This window comes from Ruditapes philippinarum, unplaced genomic scaffold, assembly GCF_026571515.1.
Source record: "Ruditapes philippinarum isolate M1 unplaced genomic scaffold, ASM2657151v2 ctg4619_1_1_1_1, whole genome shotgun sequence".
In the NCBI taxonomy this organism is placed as follows: domain Eukaryota; kingdom Metazoa; phylum Mollusca; class Bivalvia; order Venerida; family Veneridae; genus Ruditapes; species Ruditapes philippinarum.
Window position 1 is genome coordinate 135,252 of NW_026859628.1, and position 17,548 is coordinate 152,799.

The 17,548-nt window shown below is 32.7% G+C and overlaps 1 protein-coding gene across 1 annotated transcript in view; it reads right to left on the bottom strand.

The window, feature by feature from the left end:
* Positions 1 to 16,637, bottom strand: part of LOC132757286 (carcinoembryonic antigen-related cell adhesion molecule 5-like) — a 28,189-nt gene extending 11,552 nt beyond the window's left edge. The window contains exons 1-2 of the mRNA XM_060748533.1: positions 16,622 to 16,637; positions 1,236 to 1,562 (exon numbers count right to left, since the gene is read on the bottom strand). Coding sequence (XP_060604516.1) covers positions 1,236 to 1,562; positions 16,622 to 16,637 — 343 coding nt within the window. The remainder of the gene's footprint in view (positions 1 to 1,235; positions 1,563 to 16,621) is intronic.
* Positions 16,638 to 17,548: the final 911 nt, after the last annotated feature.

The following is a 17,548-nucleotide window of genomic DNA, read 5'->3' on the forward strand; positions in this document are numbered from 1 at the left end:
GCATAACTTCAAATGCTGACAAACATAAATAACATCTATAAAGTTTCATGACTCTGGGTGATATATACCCTTTGCGCTATGCGCAAAATAAATTGTAAATTGCAAATTTTAATTAAGTTAATGGCAATATCTTAAAAAAACGACTTTATCCACACGCTAAAAGGTCAAACGCATAGCTTAACATGATGATCAAAGTTCCTGTTCAGTTTGCTGATTCCAGCTTAAGCACAATTTGAGCTACACGTGTCAGAAAGTTTATGAACGTACGCACAGACGAGAGGGCAAAACTAACCACCCGCATTTTCATCTAGAGTTAGTACAAATAAATAAGTAAAAGATAATGCGAAAATTACTCTCTTATTTTTGAGGGATTAACACTAAATTCATATGCCCGCATAAAATACTTCATGGTTAATTCGAATAATCTGAACTATTTTTTAGCAATTGCAACAGTTACTGATGTTAAAGAAGGTCGTTGCTTTAATAAATCTTACAACTTATAGCGTCAGATAGACCAATCCTCTATCAGATTTCATTAAACGTCTAGCAAATGCAAACCTGTAATTTTCATAAACGCATAGTAAATTTATCATTACAGACTATACAGAGGATAAAAATGAAATATAACAGATTGATTTTACGTGGTTATATGATGCAAATAAAACATTTAAAACGGTAAAACCGCGTGGGGTGTAAAATCATTCACTACCTGACTGGCGGACTTTTCTGTCACTTCGTGTCATCATTATACATAATAGCTAATAGAGATACATTGAACAGAAACTAAAAGTTTATGTTCAGAGTAACACTTAAATTTAGTTTTTCTGTATTCAGATAAATAAAAACGATGAAGTATCCATACATTTTAGCTTTAATAACTGCACTAGTTAATCAATGTCGGTAACGATCAAATATTTCAAATTTAATTATATAAGCTCACACATTTTTCTGTTGAATATTACCCAGTGATTTACCCACAAGTTAAATATGTCCTCTAGCTAATACTAAATTTGTTATACCTACCTAAGATATACAGACAGTTACATTTTGTTGAGAATCCTAATGTTATCAATGTGTAAATTCCAGCATTGTTTTGTAGGACATAAGTCAACGTGACAACTTCATTGCCAGCAGTTTTCTGTTATACTGCCATCTGGTGCTGCAGCGGGTTTTGAACTCTTGTTACCTGGTAACAAAATTTTAGATCGGACTCAAGTAAGATAAGTTTTACCTACCTAATATATACAGACAGCTACATTTAGTAGCAAACCCAGTACTGGTCATAATGTAAATTCCAGCATTGTTTTCTTGGACATTAGCCAGTGTAACAACTACATTGCCATCAGTATCTCCTGTTATACTGACACCTGGTGCTGCACTAGGTCTTGAACTCTTGTCTGGATTGTATGTTATACGAGCTTTAGCACTACCATCATAAAACCCGACCTCAAACAGTCTTGGTGTAGTTAGATCTGTTAGGTCAGCCACAAATTGAAGAGTTGCATTAGAGTTTACACGACTGTAAGCTTTTCTGATTGGTGATTCACATGGCCATGATTTGACTGAAAAACAAAACGGATTATTTATAGTATAAAGGAACGAATCGCCTTTCAGACAACAAGTGTAAATAATAAAACACATTTATAAATTGCTCACTATTGATTGTTGATCCTTGTATTTGTTTTTTCAACAAAGCAACGAAAGTATTTGAATGTGCAGCAACATACTTTTAGCACGTGTAGACACACATGTTATGCAGGAGATTAATGTATTTTAATAAGAAAAACATGCAATATGTTATAGTTATTAAACGCTCAAAGACTGAACAACATGTGATATGATTATCATCCGGGTTCCATAAAGATTTTTGTTTATGACGTTAATAAAAATGAAGGCGTCATTCCACTTTGCCATTTATAAATGTTTTCACTTTCTTCTTTTTTTGTTGTTGTTGCTTTTTTGATGTTGTTGTTGTTTGTTTTTGTTCAACTGTAAATAAACCAGTGTCATCTCACTCAATTGTATCATGTTTCTAATGTTTTATATCTGTTTGTCATGTTTGAATATTTAAAGGCACTTTTTGAGTATTTGACAACTGTATAAAACAATAAAATTATTTAAACTTCTATTCCTATATGCATCTACAGACAAAAACATGAGAAATAGGAACTGCTGTATGAAAAGGATTGTGAAGAAAATGTTTTGTATTGTGCATTAAGATACGAATATTTACTATGAATTAATAAGGTAGATTCACAACAATCTGTATATAATATCAAACATGAGTACTTTGGGAAAGACCTGGTCACGAATTCCATGTGACATCGAAAAGTTTCATGAAATCTGTGACAATGTCTTAAACAGGATGATCGATGTACGAGGCCAATATATAGCTTACACACAGTCAAAGTATTGGCTTGAGCAATGGCTGCGTACAATGTCTAAGACGACATTATATACCTAGCACTTGATTTAGTGGACATTTATTATTTTTAACACATTGCACAGACAAGTAAAACACGCTTTCGACGTTCCAATCTACTCCGTTTTCCAAATGGTCTTATGAAGTCCTTGATATATACCGACACAGCATGTATGTTTTTGAATAAAGTTGTTAAGTAGCATTTTTTAACAACAATGCCTAGCCATGTCCTAGATCTTGAGGGGGTCTTTTGGTTGGAGTCAGCTTTAAGTTGTTTGTCGGCTGCATTTTGTTTGTGGATAGAAAAGCATGAAAAGGCTTAACCCAAAGAGAGACGTTCTTAACTGGGATACAATAATCTGAATGATCCCGTGAATGGGAATTTTACAAGTCATAGGGATGTCTTCACTATTAACTGTTAATGGTTGTTGCTGCGGTTTCAGATGCATAACGTTAATAAGATATATGACATTTAAATCAGAAATAAGTTTTCATCCACTTTTTTTTTGTTATATTGATTTAAGTTGATAGTACGATTATAATGTACTTACAGTTCTCTTGGCAGTTTTAACATGCTATGGATTATTTGATTTAAAATGTCATAGTAAATATGCTATGATAACTGTTATAGTTTATATAGGAATGTCTTTTTTAAATTTAATTAATGCCGCAAGAATCACTTATATCATAATTGAAGGGTTTAATACAGGTGCATTCTGTGTCTTGTTTAAAAGTTTCTTTAGATTTGTTATTGCAGGCCTTTAATGACATTTACATTTGTTTATCTTGTTTAAAAATATCTGATTTGTAATACTTAGTTTGCACGGAGGCAGAACTAAATTTACACGTGTGTATAGTTCAATTATATTGACCAGATAATTATGAATACATTATACATGAAGTGCTCACTCATTTGAATATTTGATTCCACATCGGCTCTGCCTATGAAATTCACGAGAATTAATATTGAATATATAATTGTTTTTATGATTGATTTTATGTTCATTGGATTAATGATATTTATTTTATTGATATTATTCAATGTAATATAATTATGACTTTTACCAATATATGAAGTATTGAGAAAAGATTGAACGTTCGTGGCCGAAAAGCACCTGCTGTGAGAATAGGTTCATAATATAATATTAAAATAAAACAATACAAACAATATTGAACAACAATAGATTCACGACGTTCTTGACAAGTAGAAATAACAAAAACATGTGTTCTATTGTACGAAAGATCGCTGGGGACATTTCAACTTCGTGAATTCACGATTTCAACTTCATGAATTCACGATTTCAACTGCACGAATTCACGATTTCAGCTTCATGAAGCTGTAATCGTGAATTCATGAAGTTTAATTCGTGAATTCATCAAGTTGAAATCGTGTATTCATGAAGTTAAAATTATGAAGTTAAAATCGTTAATTCATGAAGTTGAAATCTTGAATTCATGAAGACGAAATCATGAATTCTTGAAGTTGAAATTGTGAATTCGTGAAGTTGAAATCGTGAATTCACGAAATTGAATTCGTGAAGTTGTAATCGTGAATTCATAAAGTTGAAATCTTGAATTCATGAGGTTAAAATTATGAATTCGTGAAGTTGAAATCGTGAATTCACGAAGTTGAATTCGTTAAGTTGTAATCGTTAATTCAAGAAGTTGAAATCGTGAATTCGTGGAGTTAAAATTATGAATCCGTGAAGTTCAAATCGTGAATTTACGAAGTTGAATTCGTAAAGTTAAAATCGTGAATTCATGAAGTTGAAATCGTAAATTCGTGAAATTGAAATCGTGAATTCGTGAAGCTGAAATTATGAATTCGTGCAGTAATAATATAAAATCTTTATTTATAGAAGGTAACATACAAAGTTTAAACAGTAAGAAGTATACTTATTTTCAGAATGGCCTTCTGATTTAACAATAACATAGAATAAAAAAGTAAATCTATACAAAATTTAAAATCTTTTTGTATAAACAAAAAACAAAACACATATATATTTATAATATTCTTGAATGTAAAGGTTAGATTAATAATATCTGTCATATTTTGCGGTTCGGATCGGAATATCCGTCCCGAAGTGATCCGCCCATTGGGCGGTAACGAGGCTTGCCGAGTTACCGCCCATGGGCGGGTGACCGAGGGATGGATATTCCGATCCGAACCGCAAACATATGTCAGATATTTTTTCTTGCATATTCTACCAAATTCCATTATATTTTAAATTCTTTATCATTATTTTCAATGAAAATTTATATCATTACAACCGTAACTACTTTCATTCAACAGCGTATGAATTACAAAATCATTCATAACGGTAAAATGAGGTCATCTTTATCGTGCCATTGTACAGCACGCGACTCATCTGGAACCCCCCATGCCAGATGAAATTTCCGGCATGGGTAAAACTAACGGAAACGCCAGTCTGATATGCAAGAAATTTTTATTTATTCATCCGACTGACACTCATATTAATTATAGTAATTGTAGATAAACTTGTAGTGATTTATAAAAAGGAGAAAAAAGAATCATATCATCATTTACAACAATTAAAATATAAATTGGTCAATTTTCATCATGTATCTAACTATAGAAGTTGAAATAAGAAATTCACGAAGCTGTTATCATGAAATCGCGAATTCCGTATGTTGAAAACCGGGAATTCAGGAAATTAAAATAGTGAATTCATTAAGGTGAAATCAATAATTCATGAAGTTGAAATGGCCCTACCGGTCTTTCGTACATTTTTTACTTGATTCAAAGACTCAATTGATATATGGCATTGAGAATTTTGTATCGGGTGAGTTTTTTTATACCGGAAGTTCAAAGGGGGGGGGGGGGCATAGGGTAACTCATTCAAAATAAGAGAGAAAGAAAAAAGAACCTATGATGCTCCCTAAACAGGTTTTTGACACAGAGAAACTACTTCTTGTTGATATCTCTTGAAGTTTCAGAGTTATGTCCCGGACAATTGCAAAGCACAACTATTCAATAAAATCAATCTACCTACATGAAAGTTTCTAAATGATACCTCTTGTGATTTCACAGTTATGTCCCGGACAAAGTCCAGAATGTTGGTATGGAAGACAAAACTGTGAAAGAAAATCAATTATGTATAATTATGTATTAAGTTATAGTAAAAATTAACATTTGTTAACATAAATTCCATAAATAAGTTCAAGGGAGGGGGGTAATTCTGGAAATTGTCATACTAAAGTTATGAACCTTGTCACATAACATGTGGTTAATGATATTTAAAGTATGAAGTGTATCTCTTAAAATAGAGATAAGTAACAGTAAAAAATAATATTTTCAAGGAAAATTCTAAGTTCAAAGACAGATAAATCTGAAAATATTGGAGCTAGAGTTATGAACATTGTCACGTAGCATGTGGTTGATGATAAGGAACATATATTTGAGGATTGAAGTTACCTTAAGAAATATAGAAGAAACAGTAAAAAATAAAACAAAATATTTTTAAGGAAAATTCAAGGGGAGATGACCCTGAAAATATTTGTGCTAGAGATGTGAACCTTGTCAAATAAAATGTGGTTAATAATAAGGAACATATGTTTGAAGTTTGAAGTTGATGCGTGACTTAAATAATTCAAGGGCTTACTCATCCAGTAAGATGGAAAATTGCCATATGACCTATGTTATATTGATGCGACATTACCCTCCCCCAAAAATAAAACAAAAACAATAGATCAAACATTGTATTAAGAGGTTAATACACGGCAGGAGAGGGCCGGAAGGTGATAATCGGCCCACAAAATGAATAATGGACCCGAGGGCTTTAGCCCGAGGGCCATTATTCATTCAGGGCCGATTATCACCTTCCGGCCCTTCTCTGACGTGTATTAATGTCTTTAATACACTTGGTAGATCTAATAGATCTTTTTTAAAACAAAAAAAAAAACAACAAAGTTCTTTCGTTGAAATTCTTGTCTACTCTTCTTCTGTTCTGTACAGAGATGTTTACTGTTTGTGTGTTCAAAACAGTAGAATCTAGAAGCAAGTTTTATTTTCATTTTTTTTCGGAATGAATTTGTCGTAGATTACATCTATTATGTCTTCAAATTTCAATAGTAACAAAAATGTGTTTGTACTAAATACGCTTAAGCTGTCATAATAAAAATAAAGCGATTCGTGCTGACAACCTACTTTCACTTTTACAGTTAACTGTTTGATGTCGTAAAATATGACGTCATTGTTTCAGTTTGTGCACGTGCACATGTTCTGCGGGCTGATAACTAGTTCTCGGCCCCGGGCCGCAAACTCATAATAGGTCACGTGACACTCATAATCAGTTGAAATCATAGGCAATTTTGTTACTATATATAGTAACAAGTGTATTAAATGTTTGTAAACATTTGGTTAAGCGTAAATGTTCACAACACTCAGGTTCAGTATGATGTTAATACAATTAAATATTAATTTGAAATATTAGTGTTTAAATGGTTCAAATTTCATTATTCCTGTAATAAAGAGTTTTAAATCACACATTTAATGATAATATGAATCGATTAAAGTTGATTAGTCTATAATGGATAAGTATTAAAGAAATTGAAAAAACAAAAAAAAATTGTCATTTGGATATTCTAATGAAATATAATTCGAAAAAAGTGCTGATAAGTTCTGACTGATTAAGTATGTTCATTTAAAATTATGATGAATAATAATATTTTGTTCTAGAACATTTTATTATCTGAATATATGTCATTTCAGATCCTGTAACGCACACTTGCCAACCACATCTAAACACACTCCTTTTGTTGTGTGTTGTTATATCTGATACTGAATACAATCAACATAATATCTATGTTATTAAAGACCTTCCATTATAGACAAATTCACTTTAATATTCATACTTCCGGGTTTGTTTTGTTGTAGAAGTGTTGTACTGTTATGATTAACATGTACATAGCATCCTTTCTTGGTGATGTTTTATGGTGATGTTTTATAATAGATGGCGATTTCTGCAGTTTACCCTCCGAATCACGGAAGTAATTTAAATGCTAATAAAGATCAACAGGGCAAAGCGACGCTTGAATTCACCAGATCGCTAATAATTGTAAGTAAACGCTTCGTTCTTGAGCAAGCTGTCAAACAATTAAGAAGTACTCTATGCCTTTACTTTTGCAAGGAACTGCTATTTTTTCTGTACATGCCAGGGGAGAGATTATTCAGTTGAAATGACAGAAACTGACATATGTCGTCTTCGAGTCGGCTTCACAGTCAAGTGCTCTACTAACAAGTGTATCATTGCGGATTATCACGTGACCGAAATCGTTTTTTTTTTCCTGAATGCTGGTTTCAGTAAACTGTACGTGAAAAATGTTAAATCTACGGTAATCCTATAGTGCCATCGTGGTTATGTTTTATAATCCAGAGGGCGACAGAACGAATGTGCGATGACGACAATACGACAGTGCAATGACAACAATCTGATAGTGCGATAGCGACAGTGCGATAATGCGATGACGACAGTGCTATAATGCGACAATACGATAATGCAATAGTGACAATGCGATAATGCGATGGCGACAGTGTGATAACGCAATAACGACAGTGCGATAATGCGATGACGACGGTACGATAATGCGATGGCGACAATACACAAGTGCAATAATACCATCGCGTTAATGCCATCGCGCTATAGTACTGTCGACATCGCACTATCGCATTGTCGTCATCGCACTATCACAGTGTCGTCATCGCACTGTCGCATTATCGGATTGTCGTCATTGAATTTTGCACTGTTGTCATCGCGTTATCGCACTGTCGTCTTCCAACTATCGTACTGTCGCCATCGCATTGTCGAAGAAGAAAATAGTCCGCCAAGACACAATTCAAAATACAGAAAATATGTTTCACTGCAGTGAAGAACAAATTTTTACAGTGTAAATACGGAAAATGAAAATATGCATTTCAATTCCAATATAAAAGTTTCCTCTATAAATCCAAATATAGTTCATTAATAACTCTAACTGGTCAGCTTTGTTCAATATGAAAGACTGTTATTTCTTTTTTATTTTTAATTGGTCATCAGTTTTTGTTTTGTTTTGTAAGATGTAGAATTTATTATGATTATTTACTAAGTAAACAGTGTAAAAAAAGGAATTGTACGTCTTTACATAATTTTCTCTGTATATCTAAAAAAAGAAGTTAGCAATTTTCACCGTAAGTTTAACTGGTCAGCAGATCCTTCTATATGTTTAACTGGTCAGTAGATCATACAGTACGTTTAACTGGTCAGCAGTTTTTCGCATGACGTACAGTACATTTAATCTGCTGACCAGAATAAAAAGAAAATACGGCAAGAACCACTTTAGCAATTTCTTTTATATTTTAGTTTCTCAGCAGTGAATTAATTGGTTTGCATCATAAACATCCAAAATAAATTGGTATTTCACGGCAAATACCATTTTACTCTGTACATTCATCAGCAGTTTCTCGGGATTGAGCTAAAATCACTTTTGCTATAATTATAAAAAAACAAGTGGCAGTTGGTAACTCGAACTTTGCATGATTTCCCCTTAAAAACACAGTAATTATTTTTCCGGAATAAATGTAATGGATATACGATAGCAAGATAGATGTGTTATCCAACATTGAAACACATTGTCTCACTATGCCCACCAGGCTACTGTAGACTTTGCTGACAAGTTAAACTTAGAGTAGAATCTGCTGTTAAGTTAAATTTATACTTAAAATTGCTGACCACTTATGTTAGATATATAGAAAAAATGAATATATATTACTTAAGTAATTTAGCAGTATTTTCACAGTGACAAGTACTGACAAGTTAGATTTATTACACATGAACTATCTTTGTATTACGGAAAACCTATGTATAACTGACCAATTAAATATAAGGAATCTTTTTATTTTGTATTTTTTACAGACTATTCAAATCTAAATTATAATCATTATTATTTTCCATTACACAATTTTATTTTTGTTCATATTTTTGTAATATAATCTATACATATAATTTGTTTGTCTATTTATATAAGTAATAAACAACTATTTTATTTCTTTGTGCATCTTTAAATGTCAACATCTTTTAAATGTCAACATAACATCATTTCCATCTGATATATTTCTTCTATATTGAAGTTTCTCACAATTTATTACATTTTCCGTGTATTTATACTCATTAAGTATTTCCCATATCTTTGGATATAAAATGTTACTTTCTTATTAATTCATAACTTTATTTAGACGTTTTAGTATACAGAAAAGAAACAAACAAAAATATTAATAAGGAAAAGATAAAAACAAGAAGAAAAAAGTTTTGACAAAAGTGAATTTATTTTCCCTTATTCTATATCTTCAGCTTATTTGTCAGCAGATAAAAACCGCCCACCATAAGGCGATATTCGACAATGCCATAACGCGATGGCGACAGTGCGACAATGAGATGGCGACAGTGCGATAATGCGATGACGACATAAAACAATGCAGCAGTACGATGGCGATAATGCGATAGTGCGATGACGACAATGCGATAGCGACAGTGCGATAGCACTGTCGCTCTGTCGTCATCGTACTATCGCGTTATCGCCATCGTACTGTCGTATTGTCGTCATCGCACTATCGTAATGTCGTCATCGCACTGTCGCAATATCGAATTGTCGCCCTCTACTGAAGCCTGTGCTTAAGAAACTTTAGCTTTTTAGTACAGTCCTTGAACAAGTCGGCAACATTTACAATTTTTTGCCGTTTTAAACTTTCTTTATTGATTCTATTTTTCTCTAATAAACTTCGATTTTAGTATTTTATCCGAGTGATCCGGCAGCCATTTATTGAGCCCATTGTACAATTTGATAACGTGATAATCTTACGTGATGTATATTTTGTTAAAGCATTGACATATTTTATCAGTTGACATTTAATTTGGTCAATGATATATTGTTAATATAATGCCAAATCAACATTCGTTTTGTTAACATGTATGGCTAATCTGTAATATATACTGTTATTCAACAGTGAATTAAATAGATTGAGGTCAGAGCTGAAGTACTCGTTTGATGCGCTCCGAATCGAATGATTCAGTTGTATAATCTTTTTTGTGAATCCGTCATTCTGAATGAAGTCATTCTGTCTCTCCCAAAACAATTTACCTCGCTCATAAAAGCCCCCACCCCAATGAAATTTACAGGAAGGACAAAAGCCCCCCCCCCTAAAAAATACAGGTAGGACAGAGCCCCCCCCCCCTGTCCATCAAACAATTGTTATTAAGAATCTTGTCAGTTTAAATCCGGAACGTGATGTATTGAAACAAGTCGTTTGATTTAACAATTAATTGCAACTGGTTTAAAAGATTAAGATTTAAATTCATAATTACAAAAGTTTTAATTTGATTTATTGTGTAATTCGTATATAATTTATTGATGATATGAATGTTTTTACATTTATAATATATTGAACAGTACAAATGTAAATGAATATTTTCAGAGAATCGGTTATAAATGCTTATCAAGGAAATAAAAGTTAAATGCGCATATCCGTTTAGATTTATCTGAAGTATAACCCAAGTTCCAAAACACTGGACGTGTGAAAAAAGATAGTAATCAGTCTGGTCTATAAACATTAGGCGGCTTTTGTTTGATGGACTGGCTTTTGTCTTATCTGTATTTTTAACGGGGGTCTTTTTTGTCCAATGTGTAAATTTCATTTGTCCACCTTGTCATTTTTAAATGGGGGCAGCTTTTGTCCACGGGCGGGGTTGTCCTACACTCCATTCAAACATCTTCTCCTATTTTGGTCAAAGGTCAAGGAACCCGTGACTTTAATCCATTAAATGTAAAAAAGAATTATGTTTAGGGTCTTCAAGTTTGCGGTACTTAACCCTTTCCCTCATGAGCATATTGTGAAAAATGGCCGTTTTCATTGAAAAGCCTCCTGTTACAAGATCACACTGCTATGAAACTATGAAAAATGCTTCAATACTAATAAAATTTGGCACAAATGCTAACTGGACCATTGCCTTTGTAACGACATGCTCAGTCTGACGAGGGGACATCTCAAAATTGCCAAAAATCACTATTTTGCCTTGACTTTTTCCATCAAAATTTATTTCAAAGTGCTGCAACTTCTCAAGGGATTGAGATAGAATCAAAGGCTTTTCAGCGTTGGTTACACGTTACCTTATGATGGACCTGGTGTCATTTTAGCCTCTCAATCCAAAATTTTCTTGGCGATGAGGGGGACTACCGCCCCAACCCTTCAAACCCACAAACAGAAGGGGGCACATCCCCCTTCTGGCAAACCTCTGATGTACCTTTTCGATGGGGGCGGTGCCGAAAAAGTTTAGCGTATATTTGAGGTAAAGGGTTAAGATATGGCCCACCTAATGCATTACCTCCACATTGAAAGAGTATTCAAATAGGCTAGTACCACTGTCAACTGCATTATAACTGAGGGGCGCGGGTTCAAGCCCCAGAAAATGCAACTTTTTTTTTCTTTCTTTTTGTTTGAACATAAGATCACTCTTGAAAAGAGAAAAGTATTTCATTTTAATCAGGAAATTATTTTTGGTATTTATTGGCTAAACTGTGCCAAATTTACTATCAAATATTGTACCTGATAATTTCTATGTCTAATAAAATAAAAACTGGACGGTAAAAGTGTTTTATATTTGACAAGCGCAACCAATATACTTTTAGAAAAAAATATGCAAACTTTGAAAACAGCCCCTGATTTTAGGGATATTTTGAATAAGGCCCTCCAAGTAGAAAAATGATCAAACAACTACTTAAAATTGGTAGGGTATGGTAACATTTATATACATATTTCAAACATTTTGAGTAGACACAATAAATTTGCTGGGTCATTTGTTAGCTGAATGCTATTATTATCTTGAAAATGTTTTATAGGAAATCAGTTTTTCATATGATTATAAAATAGAATATTTAGAGTTTCTCATTTCTGAAAAAGAGCCCTTCTAATAGCCAATTTTTACTTATGAAAATCTTCAAAACTCATAAACCATACGGTAAACTTTGTTTAAATTTTGCGTTCTTGTTTCTTTTAAGGTCTATAACTGACCTATGTTATTAATTTTATAGTTCCTTAAAAGGCCCATATTAGGGGGCTCATGCATTAAACAAAGCGCCATCCTACAGTGACATCTCTAATATATGACAATGTACATGCTTTATTTTTTGACAATATGTTTACGGATGCAGAAATAAATTCAATTGTGGGCAGAGTAAATGTATAAAGGCGGCTTAAGGATTGTTGGCACGGCAAAGAACCACTTGAAAAGATATCGGAATGGGGAAGGCCGACAATCGATAACTAGAAAAGAATAAGTTGCGTCAATGACAATAAACGAAAACTGGCAACCATGCGAAATTATATGACCGTGCACATTAAAGCTATTACACTGTACAGATTTTATCCCAAGAGTTTATGTGTTACTAAAAGAATTGCAACTACTATTTAGTTGTAAGCTGGAGAGTAAAACCAGTGAAAAAGATCATCATCAACACACATCTGAAGACCATTTTACGTTTGAGCAACAGGATACTCAGACAGGAAGTACCGACTATGATGGTGACAAACTTCTCAAAATATTACAATTTTGATTATGCTACTGATTTTTTCATAAATTTTGTGAAATGTTGATATCATTGAACATAAAATGATTAAATTACTTAAATCGTTAAAAGAGGACTTAATGAGTAAATGGTTTAATATTTTGAAGAATCATTTACCTCCAAATGGTCAGACGAGATCTCATAAATTCACGTCGTGAAAAGCGCCCTTAAAATTGCAGCAGAAGAAACATTTATAGAGCTTATAGAATTAAATTTTATACGAAAGCATTTGACCTTTTAGATTTTCTTAATGAACTTAAGAAATTGATCAACTATTAAGTATCTATTGAAAAAAGATGTGGAAACAAGATTGCATATGTGCAAAAATGCTATGCTGCCACATTAATAAACAAATATAGATTTAAATTTGTTTCTATGCAATTGAACTTTGCCATAATGCAATAGTGTCCAGTAAATTTGGTAGTCAACGTCATATTTCAGCATGTCAATGAAAGACAATGTGCAGATGTGTCTAATGTCTAATGATACAAAGGCCATAGTGCAATAATTGATTCAAAAATACAATATTTGTTTCTAAACAAAATGATTAGTTATTTAATTATTGCATAGCTGCATTAAACATTGCAATGCAGGTAGAGTTACTTTTTCTTAAATACTATCTTTTCAATTAAGCATTACCAAATTCTAAAAATATAAAAGAAAAGACATTTACGATTTAAAATCATCATTTAATATATGGTGTGAATCATAATGTCCTTATAATATGCTCAAATTGTTTCATTAGATGTTCTTGAAAATATTTAATTTGCAAATAGAAAGAATTTAAACCAGCATTTCACAGATTATTCAAACCATCGCTTACCTCACCGAATTTATTGCCATTGAATCATTTATTTGTTTATTTAATGCAATGACGTCACGCAAAAAATATGCACGAGTCTATTAAATTTTTCACTCTAAAGTTCCTGATTTTATATTGTGAGTAAAGTGGTTAACCACACACAGTAAAATTATATATATGTATATAATTATGCTAATAAAACAATTTTCAAAAATCAAAGAATATGTAAAATGTGTACTGCAAATATGTGTGCATATTAAATGCAATCATTAAAATATATGCATTCATTTCTTATTGGAAAACTTGACTCAAACTTTATAGAAAATCGATTTCATATTACGTCCCTTTACTTACATGAAATGTTAAATTCGGTAATATATTTATAAATAATGCTTTTTGGAACCTATAATATTATAACATTACATCTTAATCTGAGCATCATATTTATGATTTAAAACCATACAACATTTTGTTAGAGGATCTTTAAGTTTAAATACATTGCAATTATTTTTATCTGTGTTAATCACTATGTAGGCTATATTTAACATTTATGTAGACATATTTATTTTATTTGATACGTTTAAAGTTATCAGATAGCAAATACACTGAACTAGTTAAATCGTATTTTAATGCGAAATATACCGTATATGTAACGTATATCATTTAATGTGTACATTTGTAGAAGTACATATGATGAAATAAAAATGTTAATGTGTGTTTAAGTCACACAAAAACCGTAGATATCATTCAGCGCCTCTTCACTTATCCTGATGAGGCATTCATGTGCTCTCGTGCTTATATCTGATTCGAGATAATCCACAGGTAGAACATGAATAAATAAACAAAATCACGTAAGCTAGCTGCTAAACTTTCTCACATAATAATGAGCATTGACGACATTCTTCGAATCTTAAAAGAAACATGGGTTAACGCAGCCACATAAAAGCAATATTGTTAAAGGTTTGGGGTTGCCGGCATATGGTTCTTAAATCCAACAATAAGAAAATAGCATAAAAACACGGAAAATGGACGATCCCCCGAGGCAACAAACGGAAATAAGCTTACTAAAGAATTTTAAATGGTTTACATGATGTTAAAGGAAATTTCACACCATACACTATATACAAATATCCATTGACACGGTTTGTTAGAGGTGTACATGGAAAAGGTACATACAGTCATACGTTATTGATTTTGGGTCACTAGTTCAAAGTTCTAAGTCACAGGGGCCTTAAATATTTCATGATCTTGAAAACTATTTATCACAAAGTCTTCATTATTTTTCTTTTTTCCATAATTGAACACTTCCATGTACCAATTAATGGCAAGTTTCTGTAACAAAATTACCAATTATGTGAGTCAAGGGCTAGAAAGGGGGGCATATGTGTCGTTCGACATTCTTGTTACTACTGGCACAAAAACATATACATAAAAATAATTTATCTCTAGTGAAAAAAAGTCAAATTGTACAGGTAAAGGTTTAGATATATATTGTCAAATAATGTTCGAAACAGTAACAAATACATTTTCATTTTCCCAATGTACTTTAACAAACAAAAGCAGTGAAGTTAAAAAATAGCATAATTATGTCAAAATGTCAGAGTGTAAAAACTTTGCATACTGAGCTTATTTGTGATACTTCATATATTATATAGTTTCAAGTGAATATATTTTCTAGTTTTAGAAACATTTAAGTATTAATAGTTATATGAGAACATTTTCTTAGCCAAAAAGGGGCATAACTTGTGTAATAATTCAATGGAAATGTAGAATTTTCGTCATCTGAGCTTGCCTGTCTTGTGCCCTGTCCTGTTTTTGTTTTGGGTCCGCCTGGGCTCCTTGCCAATGTTCTTGTTGCTTGGTCCTATGGGGGTTGCGTTCATTGAACGCCGCCTCTCCTTGTTGATCTTCTTTATCACATTTGTAACCATTCATATAAATTTTAAGTTTCAAGTAAATATCTGTTCTGGTTTAAGAAATATTATAGTAAATAAATTAAAAGACATAAAAAATGGACTTAACTATGTCAAAATTCAATACAGAGTATTGTATGTGCGTTTGCTATGATGTGTATATGTTCTTTATCTTAACATGACTAATTGTATGTAAAATAATATCTTCAGATTTTTGGGACTGATTCCTCATGTGCATAAAAACTCATCAATTAATTTGTTAAAATTTAATATATTTTACGTTTAAAGTCTGTTTCGATAATGAGCCCATATATATTTACTTATGTGCATAAAAACTCATTGTATCAGTTAATTAGTTAAAATTTAATATATTTAACGTTAAAAGTCTGTATCGATAATAAACCCATAAATATTTACTTAAAGGCACATTGCCTCAGGAAATAGTCCTTAGAGGAATAAAATTAAAAACATTTATGTAGCATAATGGGCCTTAAAAAAATGAATACGTTCTGGGGGATAATTACTTCCCCTTGACTATCATTATATATATATATATATATAAATGATATATATATTTCATACATGCTGTTGTAAAAATAACCATCCCCGGCCAATAGAATGATTGTCTGATCTTTCCAAGTGTTTTCTCTATGCCGAGATGTCCATTGCATTTGGTGTCGTGGTGATGTCTAATAACATCGCGTTGTCTATCCTTTGGAGTAACCAGTTGGTAAATTTGGTCTCCATCGTCAGTTTCGAATCTCCGATATAGCAAGTCGCAAACTATTTCCAGTCGATCCCATTGCCGCCATAATGTTTTCAAATAAGAGGAATAAGCAGAAATGTCAGTCAAAGCTGGTCGTTGTTTACCATCCTGCAAGGCCATTTTAATCTTTGCTATGTCTAAATCTTGAGTTTGGCTGATTGATAAATCAATAGGGTCCCATCCATCTAGGAGAAAGTGATTATTTGACAATGCAGATGATACATCCTGCGTCTGACTTCTGGAAGAGATCCTGATATGTTCTTCCTTGTATTCATCTGACGGTTTGTTATTTTTCTCGAAGTTATCTTGTATCTCTTGTTGGTGTTTACATGATTTACATGGCCTATTGAAGAGTGCATCTGCATTTGCATGGCTCTTCCCACTTCGGTGTACTACGGTTAGATTATACTATTCAATTCTTGTAGCCATCGAGCAACTTGTCCTGTTGGAACTTTTAAGGATCTCATCCAACTGTCAGCTGCATTATCAGTCCTTAAAAGTACTTCCTGGCCATACAGATAACTGTGGAAATGTTTCAAAGCCACCACAACTGCTAGCATTTCTTTTCTGGTTACACAGTAAGACTTTTCATGCACATTCATGGCTTTGCTCAAATACGCAATTACTCTTTCTTTACCATCTTGCATTTGACTTAGCACAGCTCCAGATGAAGTATCGGAAGAATCAGTATCAAGTATAAATAATACCGGATATGCAAGTATAGGCGTTGTATTCAGTGCATTTTTCAACTGGTCGAATGACTCCTGACACTCGTTTGTCCAAATAAACCTACTGCTTTTCTCACAGAGCTTGTGCAACGGTCTAGCCACGTTGGAAAAGCCTTTAACAAACTTTCTGTAATAAGAAGCTAACCCAAGAAAACTGCGCATTTCCTTGCTGTTCCTTGGTGTAGGCCAATCATGCACAGCCTTGATTTTCTCAGGGTCCGTTTCAATGCCCTCCTCTGATACGACATGGCCAAGGAAACGTACAGATTTCTGGAAGAATACACATTTTGATGGTTTAAGCTT